The 14,806-nt window shown below is 37.5% G+C and overlaps 1 protein-coding gene across 8 annotated transcripts in view; it reads left to right on the plus strand.

Annotated features, from left to right (window-relative positions):
- MYO6 (myosin VI) overlaps positions 1-14,806 on the plus strand; it is a 136,060-nt gene that overhangs the window by 57,632 nt on the left and 63,622 nt on the right. For all 8 annotated transcript variants that reach the window (XM_061207677.1, XM_061207680.1, XM_061207679.1 and 5 more), the window contains exons 4-9: positions 972-1,045; positions 4,502-4,631; positions 6,550-6,655; positions 7,849-7,904; positions 10,491-10,588; positions 10,923-11,087. In XM_061207677.1, the coding sequence (XP_061063660.1) occupies positions 972-1,045; positions 4,502-4,631; positions 6,550-6,655; positions 7,849-7,904; positions 10,491-10,588; positions 10,923-11,087 (629 nt within the window). The remainder of the gene's footprint in view (positions 1-971; positions 1,046-4,501; positions 4,632-6,549; positions 6,656-7,848; positions 7,905-10,490; positions 10,589-10,922; positions 11,088-14,806) is intronic.

Raw genomic sequence — 14,806 nt, forward strand, 5'->3', positions numbered from 1 at the left:
GCTGTGGCAGTAGACAAGTGAGAGGCTGCTGTGATTACAGAAGAGATGACGACACCTAAACTGGGATTGGGGCTGTGGAAATGGGAAGAAAGGAGAGACATTTCAGAGACTCAGATTGTGCTAATTTTGAGTGCCTACCATGAAGCTGGTGCTGTGCTATACTTTATCACATGTATAAAGACTTGGAAATGGGCTTAGAGCAAGGACGGGGAGAGAGGATGGTCCTAGTATTGACTAAGGCTTGCAGAATAGATGAGTGAGAAACGGTGGTGCTGATAATGGAAACAGAGTGGTTGGGGGAAGAGTGGGCTTGTCTGCTCAAGTGCGTGGTGGAAACGTGGAAATGGAGCTCAGGGGACTGAGGGCCGGGGCAGTAGATCAGGCTGGGAGAACAGGATGTGTCAGAGCGTTAGGAGGACAGATGTTAGAAAAACAAGATTTCTACCCTGATGCTGCTGTCAGTTAGCTGCATATCCTGGTTTAAGACGTACAAATTTCTTCAGGATTCTTGTTTAGTCTGTCAGTTGTGAGGCACTGTCTGAATGACACGATCGCTTCCCATTCTAAAATTTTATCTTTTGTGTTTTTCTTGTAAAATTCTGAGCATCAGATGGGATTAGTGTCGTCTACTAACCTTTTTTGTGTCAAAATGTATTAAAATCAGCACTATCTAAAGTAGTTCTTTTTTTCCACTTGAATTGTACTCGGTTTTTTGTACTCACCTGGTACTAACTAGAGGTACTCACCTCACTGGAAATTTATTGTTTAAAAATATCCCTGTCACACATATGTAAACTAGATACATTTTAAATCAGCCTCTGGGGTTTACATGTACCAGGAAAAAGATGGAATTAAATCTAACGTAACAGGTGAATTTTAGCTTAGATCAGAATGATTCAGATTAAGATGGCATTGTTTTATTTTACTTTCTTTCTTCAAATATATAATGATTTACACATTTTCCATCTCAGGTTCATTAATGTATTTGAATGAAGCCACACTGCTCCATAATATCAAAGTTCGATACAGTAAAGACAGAATTTACGTAAGTATTTTACCTGTAGGTTAAGTTTTTGTGGGAATAATTATTTTACGTGCTACTGTTTGATTTTGTTGAGCTTGAGATTTTCTAACAGGAAATCATACTTGATCTGAGCCTGCTGAACGGAGGGTGAGCTCCATGAGGATAAGGATTCTTTTCTGATTTATTGCTCTAACACTAGGGCTTAGACCACACATGGTACATAGTAGGCACTTAATAAATATTTGCAGAATGAAATGATGAATGCAGAGTATCATCTAATATCATTCAGACTTAAAACTATCCAATTTGGATATTTAAAAAAAAAAACACTAATTATTTTGAGTTTTGATTTTTTAACTTTTGGCATATATCTGTAGATCTTTTTTTTTTTTTTTTTATGAATTTATTTATTTATTTATTTTTGGCTGTGTTGGGTCTTCGTTTCTGTGCGAGGGCTTTCTCTAGTTGTGGCAAGCGGGGGCCACTCTTCATCGCGGTGCGCGGGCCTCTCACTATCACGGCCTCTGTTGTTGCGGAGCACAGGCTCCAGACGCGCAGGCTCAGTAGTTGTGGCTCGCGGGCCCAGTTGCTCCGCGGCATGTGGGATCTTCCCAGACCAGGGCTCGAACCCGTGTGCCCTGCATTGGCAGGCAGATTCTCAACCACTGCGCCACCAGGGAAGCCCCTGTAGATCTTTTTAATTGATGCAGTTTCCACATTGTTCTGCAAAACGTTTAAGGCAGACTATAAGGCATACGTATTGAAATTAAAAACTTGGAAGACAAAACAGTGTGAATTAGAATAGAAGGCAATACGTGAGGAAATATCAAGAACACTGAAATGCTGATCACAGAGCCTGAATAGTTGCAATATTTCATTCCAAATAGATAACTTACCCTAAAAACCCAGGATACTTAAAAATGAAAGACAATGCTTTTAATGGAAATAGGGTTTGTACCAAATCATTCAGATGGATACTTAACTAGTCTGTTTTAATTATAATGATTCATTGGGCACATATGAGTTCTATATATCCCTTTGTTGGCTGGAGGTAAATTACCGCACTGTAGCCCTCCTGTTATAAAGATGGGACTCTTCATTATTTTTGAACGAAGAAAACACATGGCTTCTTTGACACTTCCTAGATCAAATGACATTCTTAATCTTTTATATCGCTATCAATTTGCCTAATTGTACTTACTTAATTCTGACTAAATTACCTTTAGTCTTTGCCATCTGTCCAAGTAATGACAGCTGGGAAATAGAACTAATCTAGTCTTTTCCAGAAGAGTTTACTTGCTGTCTTTCGGTTATACATAGTTATTAAGTCTTTCCTTTCCTCCTTGATTTTTCTCAAAATCAACTAAATAGTGTATTTCGGTTAATATATATATATATATATATATATATATATACACACACACACACATATATATATATATATATGGCTATTCTTATTTAAAAATATATTTAGAAGCAAAATTCACTTACTCAGCATACTAATATTGAGTATCTAATGTGTGCTAAATGTTTTAGGTACTAAAGTAATAAAAATTTTAAAAATTTGTTTGTTAAAGCAGCTTAACTTGTAATAAGTCAGTAAAAGTTGATTTAGATGTAACCATCTTTCAAGTAGAACTGGCCGCTATTTTTTCTTTACATGTCTAACATCACTTGGTGGTAGTGGAGCAATCTTATTTATTTGAGCAAATTTTAATTGTTTTAATATCTTTTTCTTGAAGTTTACAAATTTTAAGTTACCTTTACAGAATGATCTTATTCAAAGAAATTGAGATACTTTGTTTTTATTTGGGATGTTTATAGGAAAGCTTCACACCCATGGGATTTTCGTTGGTCTTTTAAGGCTTCCTGTGCTGCAGTGGTGCTACGTTTGCTGACTGTGACCATTGATAGCTGAAGGTTTACGTGCAGAATTCATTGTACTTTCAAAAAAATTAGTTGTCTTTTTTTCACATTATGTTTAGTTGACCTACAAGTCTTTGCTAAATCACATGCTTGATAGAAATAATTACCTATTTGTGAAATTTAAGTTTTTGTTTCTCATGTATAATGTCTGCATCACTCTGGAGAATTTTAAGGTTATTCCTAGCTGTTATTGCCTTCTTTTCCTAAGATGTGTATGCGGTTGTTAGATAGTGTTAGATAGTGGCTGTTTAGGATCATCAGATCCTGTTTGGAAAACCAGTATTTTCAAAGTTAATGAAAGCCGTGACTGGTGGGTTTTTGCCTAGCCAGTTATGCCTTTTAGTTTTAAAACCAGTAAATATCAGCAATACACAAATAGAGTTATTATTATCATAATATATGTAAAAGAGGGGAGCAGTTCAGAATAGTTTAAATTGGATATTTTTATACGTCTCACCAACCAGAGTTGCCACCATTCTCCCTTAGATTTGAGTAGAACAATAGCTAACTCACATTTAACATTTCCCTTGGTTACTAAAGTCTCTATTACTTTCCTTTTGTTTCCCATAGAAACATTATTATCGGGAATTTCTTATTTTTTACCCAACTCCAGGAAACATCTTTGGGAACATTCACGGAATTTTAGATGAGTAGGCTGAGAGTTCGGGGTTTCTGTATCATTTCCCTTCCACAACTAGAAGCAGAAAAGAGAAAAACATGGTCTTGTGTGCCCTAGTTTGGCCAGTAAACCACAACTAATTGCTAAACCACAACTCTCTTTCTACCCACGAGGAATTTTATAAATCCTATTGGTGGCATTTTGCTGGTCTTTTGAAGCCACAGTTAAATTTCAGATTTATTTAAAAGCAAGCTTCACTTGCTCATTAGACATTTAGCCCGTCAGTATTCTAGGCAATGGTTAGCGCATATGCTGTTTTGCAAAAATCTGGGACCAAGTGGTCACCACCGAGCTAAATCAGTCCTTGGCTTTCAGTGATGGGCATAGGCCTAGAGGGTCCTGTGAGCTATGTTAAACTCCTCAGGGCCTAGAGGGTCCTGTGAGCTGTGTTAAACTGTTTAGTAGCAGGGTGAAGAAAGTAGTCTAGGCGAGGAATACAAATAAGCAAAACTCAGGCTGTAGGCATAGAGTAGATGTCATATAAGTGGAGTCAACAGAAGGTGTCTGAGATGGAGGTGTAGACTCAGCGCTGCCCATGCAGACCTGGTAGTGATGAACCTGGGAGGGTGGGTGGGAGACGCATGTTTCCTTTGAGGCAAAGGGAGGTCAAGAGAGATGATTTTGATTTTGGATGTGCTGAGCTTTAGATGGCTATGGGTTAAGAAGATGTAAATATTTATTAAGAGTTAGAGAAATATGGGTCCTATAGAGATCAGGGAATATTTAGGTCCAGAAATGCAGATTTAGGAGTTCTACTTACAGAGAGAACTGGGGGTGTCTATTTGCTGTGTGTTCTTTCTCCTGTGACCCTTGTTTGGTTTTAAATGAAAACAGTAATTGGAAAATTTTATGTTTATGTCTTTCCCACTTAGACATATGTGGCCAACATTCTGATTGCAGTGAACCCATACTTTGACATACCTAAAATATATTCTTCAGAAACAATAAAGTCGTACCAAGGAAAATCTCTTGGGACGATGCCACCTCATGTCTTTGCAATTGGTAAGTAATTTAATTGTATCTTAATATTTATTTTTCTTTAAATTGTACAAATTTACTCAGTTTTTCTTTTGGATTAATAAGAGATACCATGAATCGAATACGTATTTTGGAGGGCTTGTGTGCATTCTGAATGTATCACCATGTCAGGAGCATGTATTCACACAGGGTGGGGAAGATACTTTTGCGGCCAACTCATGGGGCGGTTGTACCTCATTACCTTTGTTAAAGGCCTGTGTCGTCTTAAGCATGTCCACCCAGTTGAAAGTAGTTCATAGTAAAAGCTGACCTATTGTTTTCTTCTGACTCCACCTGAAAAGTGTCCTCCTTCCACAACTAGGAAGGAGGCCCGGGCTGTCTGCTGTTACCCAGGTCATCACTAGTGAGCGCGTTACCTGGGCTAGAAAGGAGCTGTGAGAGCAGACGTCTTCCATGCTTTGCCCCGCATCAGGGCTCTGTAAACTGTAAAGGATCGACAGTGATACATGCTTCATATCTCTGGGGAATCTGTGTGGGAAGGCAGCAGCATCTGTCTTTGCCTTTCTCAGGCGCTGTCTCATCTCAAAGCACTTTAGCTCTGAGGAGCAGAGACGGAGTTATTTGACAGGCGTCCCCCGTAGCTGGTGGCTGCAGGTACAGAGATGTTAGCCAAGCCTTGGGATTCAGACATAGCTGGTTCTGGTTCTTAGTGCAACCAGAACCGTTTTGGTTCTGGTTCTTAGTGCAATTAGTTTCTCTTTGGGCTTTCTCTTTGTACCTGTATTATGGCCTAACCGGGCTTCACCTTTAGATTTGGCTGACCGTGTATGTGCCACTTAGGCAAGAGTGAATGTGTACACCAAGTCCAGTACAGCTGCACATTGACTTCTGGTTCTGTGATGCTCTGATGGGCATGGGTCTGTGTTCTATCAGCTGGCTAAATGGTGCAAAATCCTTAGAACCTCAATGTGAGCAAGTTACAGGTTTAAAATGTAAATAAACCGGCTTTTGTTTTTAGTTGTTTACTGCTAAAAAAGTTTTTACAGTGACTCCACAAAAGTGCATGGAACAGATTGCTGATAAATTGGTCAAAGGGATGTGAATACTCTTGTGTGTAGTTTGCATTTGGCCCTTAGAGTAAAAGGCATTAGTAGAGCTTTCTTCACTGGTATGGGTAGCACATGTTTGAGGTGAGAAATAGTTGCCTTATAGGGCTAAGTTTGTCAGGACCTAATTTTTAATCAAAATCGTTTTAATTTGAGCCCACTTTAATAGAATTGAATTGTACTCATCTTGTCTGTGGAGTCTTAAAGACATTTTATAGTCTAAATTGTTGGAGTGTAATGAAGATAGTTAAAAATTGTATATATAAATAATCACAAATCTAAAAAATTTAAAGCAGTTAATTTTGCCTAATTTTGAAATGCTGAAAACTTCTACACGATGTTTAAGTTTAATAGTAGTATTACAGAAAAAAACCCACAGATTTATTGTGCAGTTATGTATTCTTTTTTCTCCAGCAGAAATTTTGGCTGCCAGATTTCTTAATTGGTAGCTCGTTACTTCTTGCTTTTTTCTCCGGGGATGTCATTAGTTATGCATAGTGAGCATTTTTCATCTCTCTGCAGGTCTGCTCTAGTATTAGGAAAAGCTGAGCCACAGCTCATAATGTGGAGACATTCTAGTACAAACATAAGAGTTGTTTATTTGATTTCATATTACTTAGCTGTCAGGATAACTAGAGAGAACATTTAACGTATATACCTTTAGAGATGTTTTGAACGCTTTTCAATGATTCTATTTAAAAATTTTGGTAACTGTAAAACACACATTATAATTTCTTTAGGAGCAAGTACTTTTCGATAGTAAATGGACTTTCTATCATTTGGAAAATTTTGTATTTAATACACTGTTCATCGCTAATGTATTATTTTGACCCCAGCTGATAAGGCTTTTCGCGACATGAAGGTGCTCAAGATGAGTCAGTCTGTCATTGTATCTGGAGAATCAGGAGCTGGCAAAACGGAAAATACAAAATTTGTTCTAAGGTGAGGAGTATTTAGCTGACCTAGAATATTTTGAGCAGGTTGATTTTTCTTAATTGTGGTAAAAAAATATATAACGTAAAATATACCATCTTAACCACTTCTAAGTGTGCAGTTCAGTAGTGCTAAGTATATTCACATTGTTGTTCAGCCAGTCTCCGGAACCTTTCATCTTGCGAAACTAAAACTCTGTACCCGTTAAACAACTCCCTGTTTCCCCTGACCCCAACCCCGGCAACCACCATTCTACTTCCTGCCTCTATGATTTTGACTACTCTAGATACCTTATATAAGTGGATCATATACTTTTTGTTTTTCTGTGGTTGGCTTATCCCCCATAGCATGATGTCCTCGAGGTTCATCCATGTTGTGGCATGTGTCAGAATTTTCCTCCTTTTTAAGGTTGAGTAATATTCCCTCGTGTGTATGTATCACATTTCGTTTACCCATTCATTCCTCAGTGGGCACTTGGGTTGCTTCCATCTCTTGGCTCTTGTGAATAGTGTTGCCATGAACATGTTATGAGCAAAGAGTTACAAAGATCTCCTTGAGATTTGAACCCGTTGACTTTGAATACTCTTGCATGCTTTATGACATAGTTTGAAATGGTGGGCTCTATCCCTTTTACAAAAACAGACATGTGGAAGCTAAGCTGCAGATTGTTGAAATCTAGCTCTGACATGCTATTCTCATGAGGATCCTGGAGAAGACCAGTGCTAGTTAGGCAAAGGGAAATCTTGGAATGTTCCTTCAAAATCCAGCCTTTATGTTCTCTTCTCAATAGTCCTGCCATTAGAGTGGTTGAAACCATTTTTTACCTTAAGTTTATGATGACTGGCCTTCTTATTTCTACCTCCCCACAACCCTTCTCCCAGTGTCAAAGATGAATATTTCTGTGTGCACTGTGTGGCATATTTACAACTAAATAGTTGGTTAAAATCAGAATATTCCCAAACAGTTTTAAAAATAATGCTGATTTAGATGTTAAAGGCCATCCAAATAGAATTTTAAACGTTTAAAAAACTATAACAGAGTAGTAGTTGCATTTAAATATAAATTTGTAATTTTTAAATAAGCCATTCCAGTGCATGATCCAGGTTTAAATTTTAGATGTATTAAATAATATTAAAATTAGAAAGATAATGCATGCAATATCATTCTCATCCAGCATTTTTTTAATCCTGTATTTTAAACAGATATCTGACTGAATCGTATGGAACCGGTCAAGACATTGATGATAGAATTGTCGAAGGTATTGTTAATTTTTAAAATTCTTATTTTCCATTGTTAGATATGTACTGAAATTAACTTAGAAGAATCCTCTAAGTGGTCTGGAGTGTTCTCCAAGAGATCCAAAAGACTCTCCCATCTCCTACAAATCTTTGCTCAGATGTTGTCTTCTCATTTACTTACTGTCTGTTGTCTTCCCCCCCCCAACCCCATGTACGTGCTAACAGGGCAGGGATTTTACATATTCCAAACTCCTGGAATAGTGCCTGATACATAGTATATGCTTCATAAATATCTGTCGGATGAATGAGAGGAATATAGGAAGCCCTCCTGCCTCCTGTTTATTTTGTTGACCTTGTTTTTGTAAAGGAGAAAGGGAGAGGGTTATTTGGAAATGAGGTGCTGGGGGAAATCATTTTAACGAAAGAGTACACTTGGAAAGCAGGAGTCTGTGAATTGACTTCCTCGGGCTGTCAGGGCTTGCTCACCCCTTAGAGTCTTCTTGGATCCTGTTTGGTCTCCGCCGCCGTCACGCTGAGTCTGCAGCAGCCTCCTGCAGCACAGGTTCCTGTCTGGTCTCCCCTCTTATGGTCTCGCTGCCCTTTAACCTATTCTCCGTGTGGAAGTTGGAATGACCTCTTTTGCTCTGAGCCCTGTATTGGCTTCGTATTTCTCTCAAGCTAAAACCCCCAATTCATATCATCACCTCCAGTGCTCTGTGTGGCCTGCCCCGCCTCCTCTGGTCTGATTGAGTTGTTGTTGCTCTGCAGCCTTATGCTTTCGTCACATTGGTCTCCTTTTAGTTCTTTGAGGTGTTTCACGCCTCTTCGGACACTCTTCTCACCCCTTCAGTAAGTATTTAATAATGATGATGATACTGACATGTGTGGGATGTGTTAGACGTTGTCTGATTTGCTTAAAATCTGTTACCTAACTTAAATCTCCATAGAATATGAGGTAAGTACTATTTTATCCCTGCTTCACAGATGAGAAGGTAAGGTAGAAAGAGTTTAAGTAACTTTCTGAAGAGTAAATAAGCTCATCAGTTGTGGAAATGGGACATAAACCCAGGCATCTTAACTATATGCTCTACTAAGTGCATATTTTAACATTCTTGACATTTTAAAGAAAAATTCCAGTTGAACAAAAATTTATCAGGGGCCTTTTATGTTCATGCATTTCGCTATGTCATGGCAGGCAAATGTTACATACATTTTTTTCACAATCAGGTAAAATATGCATGTAGATGAATATAAATTTGACTCTAATAAACATTTTTAAAGTTTGCATCAGTAAGGTTTTTCATATTTCTTGATATAAATAATTTTCTAATTTGTATCTACAGTTCTCACTGTGGTACTGTGACACACCTAGGTATAGTCACAGTAAAGTGCCTTTAGTGAGGGAATTGCCCTTTAAAATTGAATAAATAAAAAACAAATAATGGGTTAATTTAATAAAATACTAATTAATATTCGGACTTGTTTACTTGAGGTACAGATTTGCTGTGAAACCAGATAAGCCTGGTTTCTTCCATGAGAACGTACTGTGCAATGTGTAACGTGCTATAGTTGAGGACAGTTGGAAAGTGTTATTCCAAATGTCTCTACAGCCCCTTACTGGAGAATAGTTTATGTTAACTGGCAGGGCCATAGAAATCTTTAGGTGAGGAATACATGCTAATATTTCTTTTAGTTTTAATACTTTCTTATTTTAGCAAGTGAAACAACGTGGGAGTGATCTTTAAAAGGGTTTAGTGACTAGTTAAACTTTCTGCTGTGGATAGAATAAGAGAAATGGACTATAAAAGATTTCATAAGAAATATTCTAGCAATAAACATATGAAGCAATTTATGAGGTTATTGAAGGAATATGTGAGTAAGATTGACACTAATCTGGTATGCTTATAGTTAAGACTGGTGAGTACCAGAATAGACTCTAGGAGCTCTTTTCCAGTCAGGTAGAGAGAGAGCGAGAGAGAGAGAGAGAATGTGTGAAATTATAAAATGAAGACAGTTAAAATTTTACATTTGTTCATTGGGATTTCAAGAACTATTGTTCTGAGAACCTTTCGTAGGTAATTCTGTAAATGCTTATTTGTTAGATTTTGTTGGATGTGCATGTAAAAATGTTAAATCTGGAGGTTTTATTAATGTATATTTTTAAATGTAAGTCAACTAATAACTTCTTGCCTGTATTTCGTCACAGGAAGCTTGCTGTTTTCTTTACTATCATCACTGCTCTTGTAGGGCTGATGTGAAAACCATAAAATTTTTAGGGAGTGATTTTTAAAGTTGAGTTATAAATTTTGCAACCTAGTGACTTTTGAAAATTTAGTCTTTCTCATAACACTTACTTTTTTTTTTTTTTTAATAAATTTTGAGTAACTTTTCCATCTCTTGCACTTTGATAGGGCCCGAACATAGTGGTAGTCAATAAATATTTGTGGGATTTGACATTACAAGTGAATTCATTCATGTTAATGTTTCTGAGAATATTTTCTAGTTATTTATGTTTATTAATAAATGGAAACATACTATGCATGTTACTTTGTAATCGTCCTTCATGCCAACTTTCTGATGGCGTATTTTCACTTCTTTTTCAATAGCTAACCCACTCTTAGAAGCCTTTGGAAATGCAAAGACTGTTCGCAACAATAATAGCAGTCGATTTGGGAAATTTGTAGAAATACATTTCAATGAAAAGGTAAGTGAGAGTGAGTTTCAGGGTAATATGTTTGGGGAGTGTTTTTGGAAAATACAGGGAGGGTCTTGATAGAATTGGTGCTGTACTTGAACTCATGGCAAATATATTTAAATTTTCCTCTTTTACTTTTAAACAGTTGGGATAATATATATGTTCATTGTGATCTCTGTAAATACTATAAACTTACATTTAGTTATCTGTTTTTTCCCCTTTATTTCATAAATTACAACCTCTTTGATAGACAAATGATTATTAGAAAAGATAATTTAACATTGGTAGGTTATACTTTAAGGCTTTAAATGCAAAAACGTAATTTCTCTGTTTTGTTTTTTAGAGTTCAGTTGTTGGAGGATTTGTTTCACATTATCTTCTAGAGAAATCTAGGATCTGTGTTCAAGGCAAAGAGGAAAGGAATTATCATATCTTTTATAGGTTGTGTGCTGGTGCTTCTGAAGATACTAGGGAAAGACTTCATTTGAGCTCCCCAGATAATTTTCGGGTAGGTTGGATGAAAAGAAATTTCATACAATTTTTGCAAATTGAGTTGCCTTCTATTCTAAAACTTATTTCAGTGGATTTGCATATAACTTACATTAAATTCAGTGTAATAGGATAGAATGACTTTCGTACTAAGTAGATCTGTATTGAGATTTACTGCTGAGTTTATAACACTATATGAGGAGGTACATAATGGGATAGGTAAAAGGATAGATGCTAAACCCCTTAAACTCAGTAAGAAGTTTATAATAGTTCTGTAATGCTAGCTTTAATGTTACCTTTGACTTATTTGTAAAAAAAAGTTTGACCACTGAATTAATAAAGGACCCCTACTTGTCTTCCTTAATTCAGTTCAACAAGTATTTATTCCTTACCCATTGGGTACTAGGCATTGTGCCAGAGTTAAAAAGATAAATGAGACACAGTTCCTGCTTCTGAGTAACTTAAATTGGTGGGAAACACACACACACACACACACACACACACACAGTCTGACTGATACGTCAAATGATAAGTGAGAGAGATGCATAGGGTGCTGGTGGTTTTGGAAAAACTTTACTGGAACAGTTGATGCTGGATCAGAATCCTGAAGGATTTTCAAGTGTTAACTATAACTAGAGGAAGAAACATGCAGAGGTATTCCTGGTAGATGCAAAAAGATGGACAAAGAAAGGCAGGAAATAGCTTAAATGGTAGGACAGGAAGGGGTGGGAGGTGAGGCTAGAGAGTTTGGTCTTCTGTGGTGAGTAAGGAGCTGATCGAAGGGCGTTAAGTAGAAAGTTGGATATCAGGTCTGTACTTACCTCTGGGTTTAATATGGACGATAGCTTTAAGAGGGTAGGGGAGGGGATGGATAGAAATTGCAGCCGTGGGTAAATGGGTTGGGAACCTGTGGCTTTAGGTGATGTAGCAGTTACTCAGTGCCTGAATTTGTTTTAGCGATGGCAGGGATACTGAGGAGGGGTTGTGTGAAATAGGAGGAGGTAAAATTGGCAGGACTTGGAGACTGAAGTAGGTAAGGAGAAGGAGGAGTCTGGAATGATTTTCCAAAATACGATTAGGGTCACTGGGTGGCTGTAAATACCGTGTTGGGGCCAGATGGAAGATGTATGGCGTGTAGGATGAGTCCAGTTTTGGAGCCTGTGGGTCATCTGAGTGGAGCTGTTTGGAAGACTCTTGGGTGGACTCAGGTCAGGTCAGTGCTGCAGGGACAGGTTTGGGAGACGTCAGTGCCCTGGTGGTAGTTACAACTGTGACAGTGAGTAGTTGAGGCTGTCCAGAGAGATTGCACAATGTAGAAAAGCCTGTGCCAGCATCCAAACTCTGGAGTTGAAGAGGATGAGCAGATGAAGAGTTGCCCCAGAAAGAAAGCACAGGTGGAGTTGTGAGGGAAGTACAAGGAGATCAGGAGTGCCAAGGATCACAAGTCAATACTGAGTTTCAGGAAGTGGTGACTGGGGGGTGGCTAGTGTAACTGCCAGATTCTCAGCTAGAAGGTAGTGTCCCTGTGTGGGATACGGGAGTCACGGGGTGCGGGGAGGGAATGCAGTTTGTGTGAAGCTCTCCAGGGGATTCTCATAGTCCTCTCTGGCCAGAAGTCCTCCATTTGAGAATCACGGCACACGTTTATGCTTAATTATTGTTCTGTGTGTGAGTGTGTGTGTGTGTTTGCAACCCGGCTTCTTCTTTATTACGTCAATTTCTTTTAATGTCTATTTGGAAATTTAAAAACTCTATTGTTTTAAAATGCTTTATAGCTGCATCTATTTATATAATTCTGAAATGTTTAACCTTCTCTAGAACTCACCAAATTAATTGGAATTTGAAGTTAGTTGCCCACATTATCTTCATGACAGTAGAAGAGGCATTTCTCTACAGTGATTTTTAGAAAAGGAATATAAATTAATATGAATCATATAAAATTTAATAATGATGATGTGGCTTTGTCAACACTGAGTTAATGATAAAGTGATGTGACTATTCTTGTCTTAATATAGCATTTCTTTCTACTTGGGGGCTTGGGAACATAGTTTCTGTGTCTCAGAACGTACAGTCTTTCCTGGCACAAGGACAGCCATCCTAAGGGGGCAGCCACTGAAATGCTTTATCAGGTCAGAGAGTTTCTTGTCTCTGTGGCATGAACTGGGAGAGTCCTTTTGGTGGTAAGAGGAAACTCGTGGAACAGCATTACCTTTCACCCAAAAACACCTGCCATCTTGGATATTCCTCTCAGGCAGGTGTACACACACCTCTGTATTCCTTCCCCCAAATGATTCTGCCTTAGAGTGACTTAAAAGTGTGTTGGTCATTTCAACAGGTTTTTCTCGGGTTTAGTTTAGGCCTCCAGTTATAACTCAGGGGTAAAGTTGTAAAGACAAAGGAGAAACTCTACAGCAGGGTGAACGCTTCCCCCGCCCCCCCCCCCCCCCCCTGTTTTTTTGGTCACTATTCTATCCAAATTAGTATGTAAAGAATTGTAGAGATACATCTGTTTGAAAACACCCATATTAACTCCACATGTACTTTAGCAAATAAAAGGTTTAAAATGCTTGCATTATTCAAAAATTTGAAATATTTTTGCGCATGTTCCATGGAAGCATTTGTTATAGTCATGCAAGAATCCTTGAATATAAATAAAGCTTGGATAGAATGAGAATGGGTGACAAGAATAGTTATAGCTTTCTAGTTACAGAAAAGTTAGAAGAAACAAGTATTTTTCTTAGGTTTTAATATTAAGTCCATCTGTCCAAAAGCCAAGTATTTGATAAAACAGTTGGGGCGGGTGGATAAAACTCTTGCTAGCAGAGAAAACATTTGTTTTGGCTCTATATAGTTAAGCTACTATTATCCTACTAAATAAAAGAGCTCTGTTTTGAAATAGTCAATTGAAAATGCTTATCAGTATTATCCCCTCTCCCTTCAATTTTATTCTTTCCCCCAAGATTCTAGGCTACAAAGAAAAATTCACTGCATATTATTTTCTGGTTTTAACTGTATTTTAATATTTCACTGTAATGGGGGGAGATAAATGCATTGATCATCTAAAGTATTAATTTATCCCTAAATCATTTAAAATTTACTGTAAGTTTTTTCTTGGTATATAATATGTTAGCGATATAGTTAACCTTGGAATTGATGCCATGGGACAGTGGAATCCTAGTGACCTGATTTAAGAAAAGCTGAGATGTTTAAAAAATTTTCTCATCCTGTTCCCTGTGCATGTCCTTCCTGAACGACCCCTACCCCTTAAGTGTGGGTAAAAGATCCTCTTCAAGACCAGTATATTATTTTCTTCTCAGCTGCTTCCCTTATTCTGTGTTTTCAAAGCACTTAACCTTTAAAGGCTTCTGGGCAGGAAAGTAAATCATTGAGCTAAAAGCTGAAATTGTTCTTTGAATACCTGTGAAGGTTCGTAAAGCAAGTGTTGTAATTTATGTACAGTTAGTGTTAACTGTCAGTCAGTATGAAAGGCATGTTTTGAAGGACTGATTGTAAAAATCAAAAATTAGGAAACTCAAGAATATTATTTGTTAATTATTCAGAATTTAAAATATTACTCAAAATATTAAACCACAGTGTGGGTCCTTATTTGAGACTTTTTACATATTTAGTTCATATCTTATGAACTGTATTTTCAATAAGATTTAACCCTGAGAAGATTTAAAATTGCTGCCTTTGAGATGTAAATTTGGGGCCTCAGACATAAAACCGGGATCACTG

The sequence above is a fragment of the Eubalaena glacialis genome, chromosome 12 (assembly GCF_028564815.1).
Source record: "Eubalaena glacialis isolate mEubGla1 chromosome 12, mEubGla1.1.hap2.+ XY, whole genome shotgun sequence".
NCBI classification, from domain to species: Eukaryota; Metazoa; Chordata; class Mammalia; order Artiodactyla; family Balaenidae; genus Eubalaena; species Eubalaena glacialis.